Source organism: Lactuca sativa, chromosome 6 (genome assembly GCF_002870075.4).
Source record: "Lactuca sativa cultivar Salinas chromosome 6, Lsat_Salinas_v11, whole genome shotgun sequence".
In the NCBI taxonomy this organism is placed as follows: domain Eukaryota; kingdom Viridiplantae; phylum Streptophyta; class Magnoliopsida; order Asterales; family Asteraceae; genus Lactuca; species Lactuca sativa.
In genome coordinates, this window is record NC_056628.2 from 192,427,448 (window position 1) to 192,443,325 (window position 15,878).

Below are 15,878 nucleotides of genomic sequence, written 5' to 3' on the forward strand. Positions count from 1 at the left end.
TAATATAATGGTAACCTGGAAAACCTGTTATCACCGGTAAAAGGATAAAACCGAACATTTTTTCGAAAATGTTTGGGTAAAAACGAACATAAATTTCAAATTTGAACAATACCGACAAAACCCTGAAAACTTGACGGTTTTTATGAGATTAACCCTAGGAAGCAACAACCAAAGTCACAATGTTTTTTTAAAAATGATCAATATAATTTAATGAAAAACTCCAAATAAATACAGTAGTTAAAATTAAAACCTGCTTCTTCGAAATTCATCTCCGTCGGCTCGTTCCCGCCGGCCTCCACGATCGCGTCTCCGCTTCTCCATCTTCGCATCTCGAATCGAACTCGCTCCCACACTTGCTCGCCTGTATATCCCGTTGTCTCAATCTCCGAAATCCTGAATGGCAAGTCCGAACTCTCAATTTAATCTTCATTCTTTTACTTTCCCTTTCATCAGTTTTGGTACACCAAGCAAACCGTTTGATATTTAAGCTTTACTGCTCCTATTTCTGTAGACTAAACTCAAAATTTGTAATGTCAACTGCCCAACTGGCAAGTCTGTTGGCTTGGAGATGATAAGATGTTAATGCACGAAAGCTGTTTGATGAAATGCCCATGACAATTATTATTATTATTATCCCTTGGGGACTTCTTTTCATACTCGTTACTCTTTAAGCTCTTAGTTATAATCTAAATGCAAGAAAGTTGTTTGATAGTCTCCAACTCTTGTAGGTGATCCACGACAATATGATCAGAGTATTCACCAGTCCTATGAAATCAAGTTTCAGAAATCTTTTTCATCCCAGAAGAAGAACATACTGCTCGATTGAAACAAAGAAAGACATATTATTCGACCCCACAAAACAAATATGCAAAATCATGATGTCATGTCCAAAGCTAGGAGTTGCAACTGCACTTGATCAAAGTGGTATAAGGCCATCACCAGAAGTAGTAGAACAAGTCCTTAAAAGATTCACAAATGCAGGCATGTTGGTGTATCAATTCTTTGATTGGGCAGGTAAGCAACGTAACTATGAACATTCTATAAAAGCTTATCATGCCATGATTGAATCTTTAGCCAAAATCAGACAATATGAAATCATGTGGGATCTTATAAACACCATGAGAACCAAAAACCTACTCAATATCGAGACTTTTTGCATAATTATGAGAAAGTATGCAAGAGCACAAAAAGTCGAAGAGGCAATCTACACCTTCAATATCATGGAAAAATACAACACCCCTCCAAATTTATCAGCTTTTAATGGTTTGTTAAGCGCATTATGTAAATCAAGAAACGTAAGAAAAGCCCAAGAGATTTTTGACACAATGAAAGAAAGATTTAAACCTGATCAGAAAACTTACAGTATATTAATCGAAGGGTGGGGAAAGGATCCCAATTTGCCTAAAGCAAGAGAGATTTATAAAGAAATGGAAAATGACGGATGTACCCCTGATATTGTCACATACGGGATCATGGTTGATATTTTGTGTAAAACAGGTAGGGTAGATGAAGCTATTGATATAATAAAAGACATGGAATATAACGGTTGTGGGCCCACATCCTTCATATACAGTATTTTAATTCACACATACGGGATTGAAAACCGAATCGAAGATGCTGTTGATACGTTTCTTGAAATGGAAAGAAACGGTGTCCATGCTGACGTGGCAGTTTACAACGCGTTGATTAGTGCATTTTGTAAAGTAAACAAGGTTAAAAACGCGTATAGGGTTTTAAACGAAATGGAATGCAAAAAGGTGAATCCAAATTCAAGAACTTGTAACATTCTTTTGAATCATTTGATAGATAGAAAAGAAAGTAAAGAGGCGTTTAAGGTTTTCAAAAGGATGATCAAGATTTGTGAACCTGATGCGGATACGTATACGATGATGATTAAGATGTTTTGTGAAACGGGTGATATTGAAATGGGACAAAAAGTTTGGAAGTATATGAAAGGGAAGCAATTTGTTCCTAGTTTGCATACTTTTTCTGTTATGATTAACGGGTTGTGTGAAAATGAAGATGCTTCTGAAGCTTGTGTGTTAATGGAGGAAATGATTGAGAAAGGAATTCGACCACCGAGGTTGACTTTTGGGAGGTTGAGAAAATTGCTTTTGGATCAAAAGCGTGATGATGTGTTCGAGTTTTTACAACAAAAGTTGGACTTATTAGTAAAAGAGCCATTATGCGATTGATTAGATGAATGCTTCGATTTTGTTATTCGTGTTTGGTGGGCCCCTCTCTTAGGACAACAATCAGGTGGGCCGTTGTATATCTGATTTATATCTGAGATGATGTTTTTTGGGCAGTGCAGTGTGTGTCAACTCAGGAGTTGTTGAATGTCACAGTTTGTCTTTTAAGTTCTAGGTTTATTTAACCCTATAGTTTAAATTTTAAATGTAATAATTATTATGTGCAATATTATGTTATATATTAAATTGATATTAATTAGTTATATATATTAAATTTAATCAAATTTATTTAAAATTTTAAAAACTTTATTTGGTTTTAATACAACAATCAGTTTAAAATGATTGTATTATGAATAAATCATTTGGTTGTAATTATGAAATAATATAATTGATAAAGTTATAAAAATGTGTGTGATAAAATTTCAAAAAATTAATTAGTACTAGGGTTGCTTTTAAAAAACTAATAAATGTAAGGGGTAAGGGCCAACTAGGGTATAATATGGGAATTCACATTTGGATGAAAAGAATACTCGAACCCAACAAGAAAAATCGAACCTGAAGGGTAGCAAAAACAAAACAAGAACAAGTGAACATCATATTCATATGCAATTATGTGATTATCTTATCATAACATGTACTTTATGTATGAGCAGATTCATATGTATATTGAATGTATTATTGTGTGAATTTTATGTATGATTATAGAGAAATCACATAATCATATATAAAGCTCACATGTGGATTCAATATATTAGTTTGTGAATTATATATATATAATGATAGTGAAATCAAGTAATTATACATCTCATCTCATGTATACCGACATGAAAAGTGTTAGAATATTATAAAGCAAATGTTAAGACTGTATATACACACAAGCACATTAAATTATTAAAATTTTATATATCGATGGCGATGGGTACTTATTTACCAAAATTTTCTAGTTGCTATTATTATGAAAATTTGGAGTGGTACATGTAAATAGAGCAAAGATGTTTGGGTGGAATTAGGATTTTAATTTTCAACTATAAAAAATATACTTTTGTCCACCAATTGAGTCATTAGTTTTTGTATAATCTTTCAAATAAAAAAAAATGTTTATCAATTTTGAAAAGAAACAAACACTCACTCAGAGGTGCACAAACACCCGTTTTAAACCGGTTCTGGCAAAAAAAAAAGCTTCGGTTTTATTGAAAATGAAATTTTGTAGAAAGTTTTTTTTTTTTTAATTTAATTTAATTTAGCAACCGGTTTAGTTTGGATTTTTATAGAAAACCTGAAAAACCGGTTTCAATTAAAAAAAAAACTATATCAAACGGATGGTTTAGTTTAATTGAACCAATTAGAGAAAAAAAAACGTTTCATTTCATTAGACCGGTTAGAATTGTGAAACTCTATACCCACTCCTTTAAAATGTCCAACCAAATTAGACATTGGCACCATTTAGAGATGTGACATGTAAAAGAAAAAGCCCAAAAGGCTTGAAATCATCATTTTATTTTTGACCTCTATTGAAATGATCAGAGTTTCTTTATATTAAATGGTCTATCCATTTGATTTTCACAAGTTAAAAATAGGTAGAATAGTAGAATGCCAATAAATTGTTAGAGTTTCATATTTGTTTCACATGGTAACTCAAATTTTATTTCAAACTATGTAACCTATCTAGAGCCGGTAAAAATCGATTCAACTCACCAATTTAACCCAAACCCAACCCAAAATTAACAGGTTGGGTTGAAATTTTCAACTCATTTAGATTAAATGGGTCAATCCGTCTAACCCATTTAATTGAATATGTTGGGTTGGTTAAAGTTATCAACCCACCAACTCATTTAACTTTAATATATATATATATATATATATATATATATATATATATATATATATATATATATATATATATATATATTTAATTTAACAATTATTTAAATATTACCATGTATTAATCTAAGTATTAATTTATAAATCACAATGTTGTATTGTTATTCTTTAAAAAAAAAAGCAATCTTAATTCTTATTTTTTTTCTTTGCGTCAACAACACTATAGTCACTCTTCAAAAGTATTTTGAAATTACATATCTTTAATGTTATTTGAACAATTTTTTTTTATTTGTGAATTGAGATTGTGCTTTTATTATACTTTCAAAGTTTATTTAAGTTTGAAACTATTTTAAGTGGTAAAAGTTTTAGTTGATTTATTTACTTTTTTATTTTAAAATGAGTTAACCTAGGTTTAACCCATTTATTTAATAGGTTGTGTTGAAAATTATATAAACGGGTCAACCCGATGACAACCTATTTATCTGAAAGATTGAATTGGGTTTAAAATATCCACTATTTAAATAAAAATGTTAGATTGGGTTGAAATCTTCAACCTCATTAATATACGGGTTGCACTTAAACCCAACTCAGGCCGGCCCATTACCAACTTTAAACCTATCAATTTGTAGATTTGTTACATTGTTTTTGAACTTTTATATTTTTTTCCATGCTGGATATGTGATGTGAAACGTGATTAAAAGTTTTAAATAGTTTAAGATACTATTTAATGAAATGGTTTTTAATAAGTCGGTTGCATATACTTATTAACAAGTCATTGTCATGTTCAATTTAACCGGCTACATGTTTGAAGATCCATATTTCATACTAATAATGGAACAAAAATGAAAGTTAAATAATTAAAGCTCTTGGAAAATGTTTAAAATACTCGAGGCTACTTAGTAGCCTTTTAATTCTTTAATTAAGAGGTAAATTTTTAACTTTTTAGATTCAAAATGTTTGATAACCTTTTATAACTTTTGTCTCTTAATTGATCAACAAACTTTTAATTTTTAAGAGGAGTTGTATCTGAATAAAAAAATGTGTGTTTCGGAAATACCCTATTTTTTCAACATATCTTTTATGGTTTTCCCTCTTCATTATTCTTCCCCAACCTCTTAAAAATTTGGATCTTAAAAGTTTAAATCTTACCAAACAAACCTTTGAATAAAACAAACATATAACTTATTTACTATTTAATGACATTGTCGTTATAATATAAAGTTTGTTTTTAATCCAAGTCAAACCATATACGGAACAACATAAATGATTCATGTATATTGGTCCGTTAATATGTTTCAAGTAAATACGTAATTTCATTTTCCCTTCACACATATTTTAATGATATATGACTAGTTACGTTCATATATCTAACTATTCCTAAAGTAGCACTCAAATTAAATGTTTTTTTTAGATAAAATATAATATAAGGTAATAATAATACACCTTACCGGAATAATTAATTAATTATGTTTACTACAAGCAACATAGATAATAGAAAACAACCCTATTTATGAAAACATTTGATAGATTGTATGAATTTTTAATTCCTACTTTCTATAACCTACCCACCTAACCCGCACCCATAATGACAAATTTTGCCATTTAAGTTGAAGGAATTTATAGTTTCACCCCTCCAATTTTAGCTTCATTATAACGAAGTCACCCTCAGAATATAAATTTTAGAAATATATCAACATGATATGTTGGAATATACTAGTACTCCAGTAGCATAAAATATATGGAAAAAACTATAGCAAAGACATACTCAAAACAATAAACATGTTTTATTTTCAAGAATAAAAAAAATATAACACATAGTTATTTATCACTTTTATGATAGTAAGTCGGTGTGAGTAGTAATACAAATGTAAAACATAAAACAAACAAATGATTCTTGAGGCATGTGCCATGCAAATAAGACAGACAAAGGGAGTAAGTCAGCATGGAGTCTAGAATGTATATCAACATGGTTTATTATTTAAATAAAATCGATAACAATTGAAAAAAAAAATTCAAAAAATACTAGTTGCGGATTTTGATCGGGTCGTATAAACAATTTTTTTTGAAGTTATTACAATTGTATCCAACAAAGAGGCTGAGGAGGAAAGAGTGGGGAGTGGGCGACTACTAGACGCTGTAGCGAAGGGGTGGCTGTCAACGGTGGCAGGTGGCAAATGGCAACCGATACATCTTATCGACTAATCGTCAATTGTGATGTAGTGCACCGGATAGTGATCGACGATTGTATAGCGGGAATTGAGGCTTGAAGAAGGAAACGACATTGAGACTGAATACTGATTAATGATTATTGTTCCTTTTTTACTTTTTTTTTTTTTTTTTTAATTTAACTTGTAGTGAGTTATTCATATTGGATTACACCTTAAAAATTTTGACCTATTAAAATATAAAATATGAGTTGCATTTGTTTTTTTCTTTGCCAAAGATATTATGATAGTTCACTAGATTTATCTAAGATAGGTCATAAATATAATAATACATAACTTGTTATATATATATGAAAAAAATAGGTGGGTCAAATGACCCACCTTGGTTATATGTACATTCGCCATTGTAAGTCAGCATGGACATTAGAACAAAAGGAATAACTTATAATACAAGTTTATGCACTGAAATATCAACAATAAATATTAAAAAAACTAAGTAAGCACCATACTTATATTACCAAGTCCTACATGTCTAACCTATGACTATCCCCCCATTTCCTTTGAAGACAACCATCTCCTCCTCTTACCATGAACCATCAACGACCCAACCCTTCTTATTGTTGTTGATTCTAGTATTCTTTGTATGTGTTAATACTATTGGAAGTGTCGTTTCCTCAATTTCATATTGATCATTGTCACTCCCAATGAGTTTTCTAATAGCCTCGTTCAAGATATCGTCTAGCAAAGTTCCATTGCATGTCTTCCTCATCATCCTTATTTTTGTTACTTCCATCTTTTTCATTAATACTCAGACAATATTTAGATCATACATGGCATGTTTAATGCTACCCTATAAAATTTATCCTTCAATTTTAATGGTCTATCAGGCAAGACACCTGAGGTCATCCTCAATTTTAACCGACCGCCTTACTATGATGAGTGGCATCTACCTCGACACCCCATTCTTTGTGGATCATAAACTTAAATACTTAAAACTCTCATTTGGATGAAGAGCTTTCTCACATATAGTTACATCCACTCCTTCATCCTTTCTATCCCCACTAAAATGGTAATAAAGGAACTCAATTTTAAGAATGTCAGATTTGTAGCCTTTTATCTTCTAACTCTGACATCCATTTGGCTAGTAAGATACCTCGTCCAAGATCACTAAAAACTATATGGAGAGAGGGGTAAACCCTGATGGAGCCCAATTTTTACTAGGAACAACTGTGTGCTCTGATAAGGGCCCAGACAAAGTCGTAAACCAGTAATACATATCATGTACAAGTATACTATAACACCCTGTTTCAAGTCGTTTCCTAATTCGGACCATGACCCGAAGATCAATTATCATAAGGCTTCGGGCTTTGAGGAAAGAGAGGGTTAGACCCATTTAGATGTGGGTGATGTAGATTATGTGATCCAAGAGTTCGGTTTGTGATTTGGAGCCCAAGGGTATAATGGTAAAAGTGATGGTTCAGACCTTTCATAAATTAACGATTTAAGTTCAGAAGGTTTTAAGACAATAGAGAGTTGATAGAAGTGTAGGACTTCTCATTACCTTTCCGAGCATATAAAGAACGCCGAAATCAGAGTCGAGACGAAGAAGTTATGGCTTTCAGAAGAGAGGAAGAATATGGGTCTAGTCCGATACGCTGGGCGTACTGGGCTCATGTGATCGCGGATGACCAGCCTGGTACGTTGGGTGTGATGGGTTTTGAGCAAAAGAACATCCTATGTGCACATGCAAAACCCTAAAGTTTTGGATCTAGGTTTCTCTATTGTACATGAAAATTTATCCAAAGCTTGAAACCCTAATCTAGCATACTATTAAAAACGAGATCTACAATAAAATTAGTTTAGATGATACCTTTAATAGTTGCAAGAATCTTTGATCTTCAAGAAGCTTAGTGTCACAAGTGTAACACCTCTAATGGCTCACAAACACTACAAGCAAGAAGATGATCTAGAAGAGAAAAAGAGAATCACAATTTTGGCTATAGTAACTCTAGGGTTTCTTGGTGTAGCTGAAACTGAAGCCATGGGGTTCCTTATATAGTTGAGTTGCTAGGGTTTCATTCAAAACTCTAATTGGATGACTTAGGCCCTAAGAAGTTTAAGAACCTTCTGGAATAAGGCCTCCTTGGACAAAAGTATTTCGTCCCCCTTATGTCCATGAGGGTTCACAGCCCAAAATCAACTATCTTATAATTGACAGTTCCAGTCCCCCTTGTTTAATTAATCTCTTTTAGCCACATAATTAATTCTTAACTAATTCTTAACCAATATTTATTAAACTATATGATTTCTCTTTTAATATATTATTCATATAATATATTAATAAATCATAATAACCTCTCTCTCTCTCTCTTTCTCTCTCCATAAATCATATTGTCAAGTTGCTTTGGTGAAGACAACCTAAAAAGACCATGCACAACCGGGTCAAGTACATACCGAATATAGTTACGCGCTTAGACACTAATCCTACAGGGCGTACCAAGAGTATGTTAGGCGTACAACCGCCATACTTAAACCCTAATTTTTAGGTTTTGGACCCTGTTTAAGCATCATTAACCTTTGGAACCCTCCCCATATTCAGCCTCCATCCCCCTCAACCTACAATATCGAACCCTAGCCCCATTTATGAATATCTTGAGCCTCTTGAGCATTTTTATGAGATATTGGTGCATCTTGAAGAAGAAGAATCTTGGAGAAGGAACATTAGTTAGATTAAAGCTTATGTGTAACATCCCAAAAATACAGACCAAAAATTTCATTTTTAAATACGTCATTATAAAACCAACAGTGTAATAAAACATCTATAATATCATGTCATGTCAAAACCAAAGTAGAAATAATCAAACGTGTTATCATAAAACAATATCAGAGTGTAATCCCAAAGATCTCGTGTGCGGAAAACCATAATGTGATGCGCTGCGATCAAGCCGGCTCCTTTCCTTTAAACACGAAGTACCTGAGACCAAAACTGAAAACCGTAAGCACGAAGCTTAGTGAGTTCCCCCATCATACCACATACCACACAATCATATAACATACATATATTGTTAGGCATATCTGGGTGCCCGACCTACCCCTTCGGTCCTCTCGACCGGATACTGTCTAGTATATATGGGAGCTGGCCTCCCCTTCGGTCCTCTCGACCGGATACTGACCAGTATATCTGGGAGCTTGCCTCCCCTTCGGTCCCCTCGACCGGATACTGACTAGCATATTTGGGTGCTGGTCTCCCCTTCGGTCCTCTCGATCGGGTACTGGGGACTATTTCACCCCCTACTACTACCACATAATACATATATCACGTAATCTATCTAGCATGGCTGGGCATGACCACCCCTTCGGCCCTATCGACCGGTAATCTGGGGGACTATCTCCCCCCTACTGTCACTAGCACATAGCATCATATCATACTAGTACAATAACATATCACAGGTAGTAGCAACCCTAGATGAATATCACAGAGACAATCATCTATCATACAACTCCTACTGGTGGGCCGACATTGTGGCCGTAGACCCACCGCTACTGGAAGGTAACTCACCTCACACTGCTGAAGTCCTGTAGACACAATCCCACACTGCTGAAGTTCGGCAGACTCAACCCCAACTGCTGGATGACATATTCCCGAACTGTCAACACCAAAATAACACCCAATTAATAATTGGGTCCCAATACACAACCATAAGTACATTCTTTGGGTAATTACTATATTACCCCTAGCTTGGCTTATTCAAGCCCAAGGCCCAAACCATAGGCCCAAAGTCAATTAGGGATCAAAGCCCAACACATGGCCCAATTTTCCAAATTGGGCCTAGGCCTACACATGGTCTCATTCTGAGGCCCAACATCATACAATCATTAAGGACCAAACTATGGCCCATCTATGGAAAATTGGGCCCAAGCCCCTTACATGGGTCTTACCCTAGGCCTATTAACTTATTCTAGTCTAATTGCTTGACTTTGGATGGCCCATTGATAACCCGATCATCAAGGCCCAATAGAAAGCCCCAACAATAAACCCAAGTGAAAATTAGGGTTTCATATAAAATGATGATTGGGGTTAAGTTTCCTACTTAACCCATTAAGGACTTAATCCATTAAGTCCAATATTGCTTAGATTAATCTTTGCCAATGATTATTATTTAATATCTCAAGTTATTAAATAATTCTCGTGTGTGTGTGACCCGATTAATTCTTAAAGTTAGGTTTTTATTGGCATTAGGGTGTTCCAATCCAAATATTAGCCCATTTATCAATTTGTTGGCCTTTTATGACAATTAGGGCTTTATTGGGCCTAATAAACTCATTAAAATCTTATTAAGCCCATATGAGTTTTATTGGGTCCATTAGAGTCCATTAAGCTTCATTGGGCCCATTAGAGCTCCTTTGAGCCCATTAGGGTTTCTAGCACCCCAAACGAATCTATCACAAGAGGCAAAGCACACCGCCACCCAACACGGCGGCCGGTGGCGGCAGCCACCACCCTAAGGTGGTGGTTTTCCATTTTCTTTTCATTACTCTTCCTTTTGTTACATTTTACAACTCTAATCCCAAAATTAACACACTAAACAAACTAATCACACACACACACACTAAAATACACACACCTAGCGGTACATGGTGGCAGCCACCACCTCACGGTGGTGGAAGTGGTTATCCTTGATTATTCTGGCTAGACATAACAAACATGCACACTTCAGATTGCATAGCACATGCTAGCCAGCCACCTGGTAGCGAAAAGTCGAACACTATACCCTCTTCACGGCGGCATGCGATGGTCCCGGCAGTAGGAAGCAGCTGCACAAGATGGCGGTGGCAGTGACAGCCGGCGGTCGATCCTTGCGGTTCACGTCCTCGCCGGCGACTTGAGGCAACACATCAGCAGAACGAAGGGAAGGAGAAAAAGGGATGGTGGCAGCAAACGACACCCAACCTTGCGCCTACAGCCGGTGGCAACGGTTTCGTCTTCACTATGTGACACATCAACAGAAGATGAAAAGGAGGTGTGGTCGCGAATGGCAACAACGTCGACAACGGGGCGGACTCTTGCTGGTGGTCTTCATCGCCCCCACGATGGAATGGTGACAGCGTTGTGACGGATTAGTCGTCGGCAACGAGAGAAATGGTGGCGCCCGGCGGTCTTGCTCGATCGGAAACACAAAGGTGGGGGGTGATTGGTTCTTGATGCAGGCGGCTGAGGAGGCTCCCAACATGGTGGCGGTTGTAGAGAACTCTAGATTGGGTTAGGGTTTTGTTCATCCAAACATGGGAGGGAAAGAACGCACGGGTTTAAAGTCCCGTATCCCATCCAAACTTTCTACAAATTTGTCACCTCTAGTCCCTCCTTACCATATCCTTTTCAATTTAAATCCGAAAGTTACCCTTTAGCCCTCCCTTCCATAATTCCTTACAAAATAAAGCCCCTAATTTACAATACAACCCCTAAGCCTCTAAAATCCCTTCAAATGAAGTCCAGAAGTTACAATTTAGTCCTTGACTTCATTAATACTTACAAATTAAATCCATATTTTACACTTTTAACCTCCATCTTCTAAACTTGTGACAATTAGCTCCTCGAGACCATCCTTTGATATGTAATTATTTATTTTAGGGCTACCATTTGTTCATTAATTAATTTATTTATTTAATAAATAAACAGGGTATTACATTATGAATCCATAATCTATTCATCTTCACCATCTTCCAGAAGGTATAAAGTTCCTAGCTTGGTGATTCTTTTCTTAAATCTAGGAATAGTTGGGTTTTTGGGAATATTTGGTCCCATAAGTTGATTCTTGTGAGTAATTGTTACTTTAGAGGTTTTGGGTTGTTCATTTTGATGTTTTTGAGGTCCCTTATTCATAAAGTTTGCATCTTGATGTTTGTGGACCAAATATGCATGAGTTGTTGACCTCTTGGTGAAGCTAGTAGACTAGATTTGGGTTTTGGGTCTCTTGGAGCCATGCAAATGCCTCAAGTTGATGACTTTATTGATTAAGACACCCATAAGAATTAGATCTTAGTTTTGGAAGTAATGTCTTAAGGGATTAAGCACTTTTAAGCGAGTTCCTCGTCATTTTGATATGTTAGAAACTTAAGTTGGGTGTTGGGCTCTATTAAGCCATGCAAGGTCATAAAGTTAGGAACTTTATGACTCTAGACGTCCATTAGGCTTAAAATTGAGGATTTAGACATTTGGTCTTAAGGGAATAAGACCTAAAAATGAATTCTGTTGACCGATCCGTACGTTAGGCATACTCGACCATGGCCTCGTTTTCTTATTTGCTTAGTACGCATGGTGTAAGGAGTGGTGTACGCATATCGTACTTATGGTTGGGGAATTTGGTCACTTTTGGGTCATTTTAGGGTTTGGACCATATATGGTTGAGTCTAGGCTTGGAGGGGTAAAATGGTGTTTTTCCCAAAGAGTTGTAATTATGTAAAAGGACCCTGATTATGGATTATAATCTATTTAGTGATTGGAATTTATTTATTTGTGATTAGTGTGGGGATTTCCCATTTCGATAGTTCAAGCAAGAAATTGGTTTGTCATTGGAGGTGAGTCTCTTCACTGTACTCGTGGGTCGAAGGCACCAATGCGGAATCACCGAATTATGTTTGTAGGAGGATAGTTGTCTTTGTGACACCTTCTGTTATGTCTGTATATGTTTGTTGTCTTCGTGACTATTGCTGATATGATTATATGCTTAGTTGTAAGGGGTGAAATAGACCCGATATTAGTTGAAAGACACCAAATGGGGGGGGGGGGTTGAAATAGACCTAGTAGTAGTTGAAAGAGACCAAATGGGTGAAATAGACTCACTACCGGTTGAAAGAGACTGAAGGGGGGTGAAATAGACCCAAATATGTTTGAACTGCTATGTATGTATGGTATGAGGTACTTTGGGGAACTAACTAAGCTTTGTGCTTACAGTTTATCTTTTTGGTTTCAGATACCTCCATTTTCAAAAGGAAGGACCTGACTTGATCGCACTGTATCCCCTAGAGTTTGAATTTCGCACTAAATGTTTACAAACTACTATGATGTTTTGAGAATACTTTGTGTAACACTTGGTTTCAGATTTGCCTTGTTGCTTGGGGATGCAGCCCAAGTATCAGTTGTCATGGAGTTTAGGGCTTTGGGAAAGGAAGTATTTGGCTCAGTCCAGAGGTGGGTGTTATAGTATAAGTGATCTGAGCGTACGATTGTGTCTTTCGAGGCCATGGGTATGACTATAAATTGATATCTCAGTCTTTTATGGGTTTTGGGTTTTGTTTGGAAGGTTTTAAGGGTTGGGGGTATTTTTGGGAGGGTAGGGCTTCTTTCCACCTTTTCGTGGATGTAAGGTTCGTCGGAAACGGACCTAGAATGAGTAAGTTATGGCATTTTGAAATTATTGACAGAATTGGCCCTTGGATGGAAATGCTTGCAAATCAGACCCACACATGCAAGGATGTATGCGCGTGTTTAGCTGGGTACGACCAACATAAGTTGTGGTATGCCCAATGTAGAAATGGGAAAAATGGACGCGAGTTTGGGATACGTACGCCCAACGTACGCTTAGGATCCCCAAAACCCTAATTTTTAGGGTTACACTATATATAAATGTCTGCCCCGACATTCATCCTTTCAGCCTCCATTGTCCTTAGAGAGCAGAAATCGAAACCTAAGCCTCTTGTATGCCTTGTGAGCTATTTTGGTGCACATTTGGGGTGGTTTTGGTGGTATAGAAGAAGGAGCAAGAACGTGAAAAGAGCTTGTAGATCCAGAAGTTTGGCATCTTTTCTGAATCACTGGAGGTATCAAGCTTTAACCTTGACCATTGTGATGGGTTTTATACAAACAATCCTAAGTGTGCATGCAACCCTAGTTTGGATCTATGTTTTCACTATTAGATACACAACATTATGAACACAAGAATAAAACCCTAATGTACATTGCTATTTTCGAAATTAACATACAAGGTTGGATTACATACCTCTTGTTGTTATATTGCAATAACAACTTAAATCTTCAAATCCTAAGTCTTGAAAGCAAGCACCACAAGTGTAGTGCCTCTAATGGCTCACAAACACCACAAGCAATTGGAGAGGCTTAAGATGGAGGAGGGAGGAGATGGAATTCATCCTTGGGACCTCTTAGGAGCATGTGCACGAATTCTAAAGGCCTAGGGGTCTTTATATAGGGTTTAGATTAGGGTTTCAGTCCTTATCCTTATCCAGTTGCTTGCCCACCAAGCAACCACAAGATAAGCCTTGAAAAACCCTTATCTACTTATCCTTGGACGATTTTAAGGATATCCTTATCCTTGAATTCGTCCATCCTTTAACAAGGATAAATATTGCCCTATCTTGCAACTATCTTATAATTACAATTCAGCCCCTCTAGTTTAATTAACTACACTTGATCACAAAATTAATTCCTAATTAATTATTGACCAATATTAATTAAACAAATATGATTTTTTCCTTTAATATATTATTCTTATAACATATTAATAAATCACAATAACCTCTCTCTCTATTTAATTTCTCCAGTCAAGTTGCTTTGGTGAAGGCAACCCAAAAGGACCATGCACAACCGGGTCAAGTACTTACCAAATATGGTTACGGGCTTAGACACTAAGCCAACACATTGCTTGTTTATATATAGTTTTGGAGTGTTATTTGTGGCATTTTGGCCCCATAGTTGATACTTCTTGTGTTTTGGTAGTTCCAGTCCATAAGAGTTGTTCTTTTGAGCTATTGGAAGCATTTAGTACCATAAAAATCGGGCCTTAATGGTTAAGCCACAACCATGCAAGTGTTAGATGGTCACAAAGTGTGTTTAAGGACTTAAATCATGTCTTAACCCCCATCTATGCGTGCAAAGACATAAAATTTGTAACTTTATGGCTTAAGACGTCTTAAAGGGTCTGGATCTATCTTTTGGACGTTAGGACTTAATGGATTAAGTCACAAAGGAGTTTTTTTAGGAGGCTGATCAATAGTCGGGCATACCCCTAGTACGTTGCACGTAATGAGTTAACCTCCTTGAAGTTGGTCAAGGCCAGCGTACGTTGCGCGCAAGTGTCATGTACGCCGCACGTACGCATGTAGAGTGGTTAACATGGGTTTTTGGGCCTGGATTTGTTGGGCCTCATAACCCACTATGGAGTAAGGCCTCTGGGCCTAGGACTAGGATTTATGGTATTGGGACTTCTTAGGTTAGGTTCATGATGGATTGGGCCTTATTGGGCCTTGTGGGCCATTTTGGGTTTGGGCTATTATTTGGGTTTGTGGATTGTTGAACCAGCTAAGGAGGTATGTTGGATTGGGAATGAGTTATTGGGCTTTAGGGTAAGACCCATGCAAGGGTTTGGGCCCAATTTGAAAAATTGGGCCATTAGTGGGCTTATATGGATTTTGGAGTTTTGGACTTATTAATTTGGTTTTGGGCTTGTGCCTTAGTTATGAATCTTGTTAGGCCAGGGGTAAAATGGTCATTTTACCCAGAGTATGGATTATGAATCATGGTTTGGGACCCAATTGCTAATTGGGTGATATTTTGGTATTGATAGTTCGAGGAGTTGCTAGGGCAGCAACTAAAGATTTCTTGCAGTGAACTCAAGCAATGTGAGGTGAGTTACCTTCCTGTATGAGTGGGTCGAAGGCACCAATATCGGCCTACTAGTAGTTGTTT

The 15,878-nt window shown here is 36.3% G+C and overlaps 1 protein-coding gene across 1 annotated transcript; it reads left to right on the forward strand.

Annotated features, from left to right (window-relative positions):
• Positions 1 to 218: 218 nt before the first annotated feature.
• Positions 219 to 2,448, forward strand: LOC111879668 (pentatricopeptide repeat-containing protein At1g77360, mitochondrial). The gene is made up of 2 exons (XM_023876131.3): positions 219 to 400; positions 729 to 2,448. The coding sequence occupies exons 1-2, from the start codon at positions 398 to 400 to the stop codon at positions 2,193 to 2,195; spliced, it is 1,470 nt and encodes a 489-aa protein (XP_023731899.1). The 5' UTR covers positions 219 to 397; the 3' UTR covers positions 2,196 to 2,448.
• The last annotated feature ends 13,430 nt before the right edge of the window (positions 2,449 to 15,878 follow it).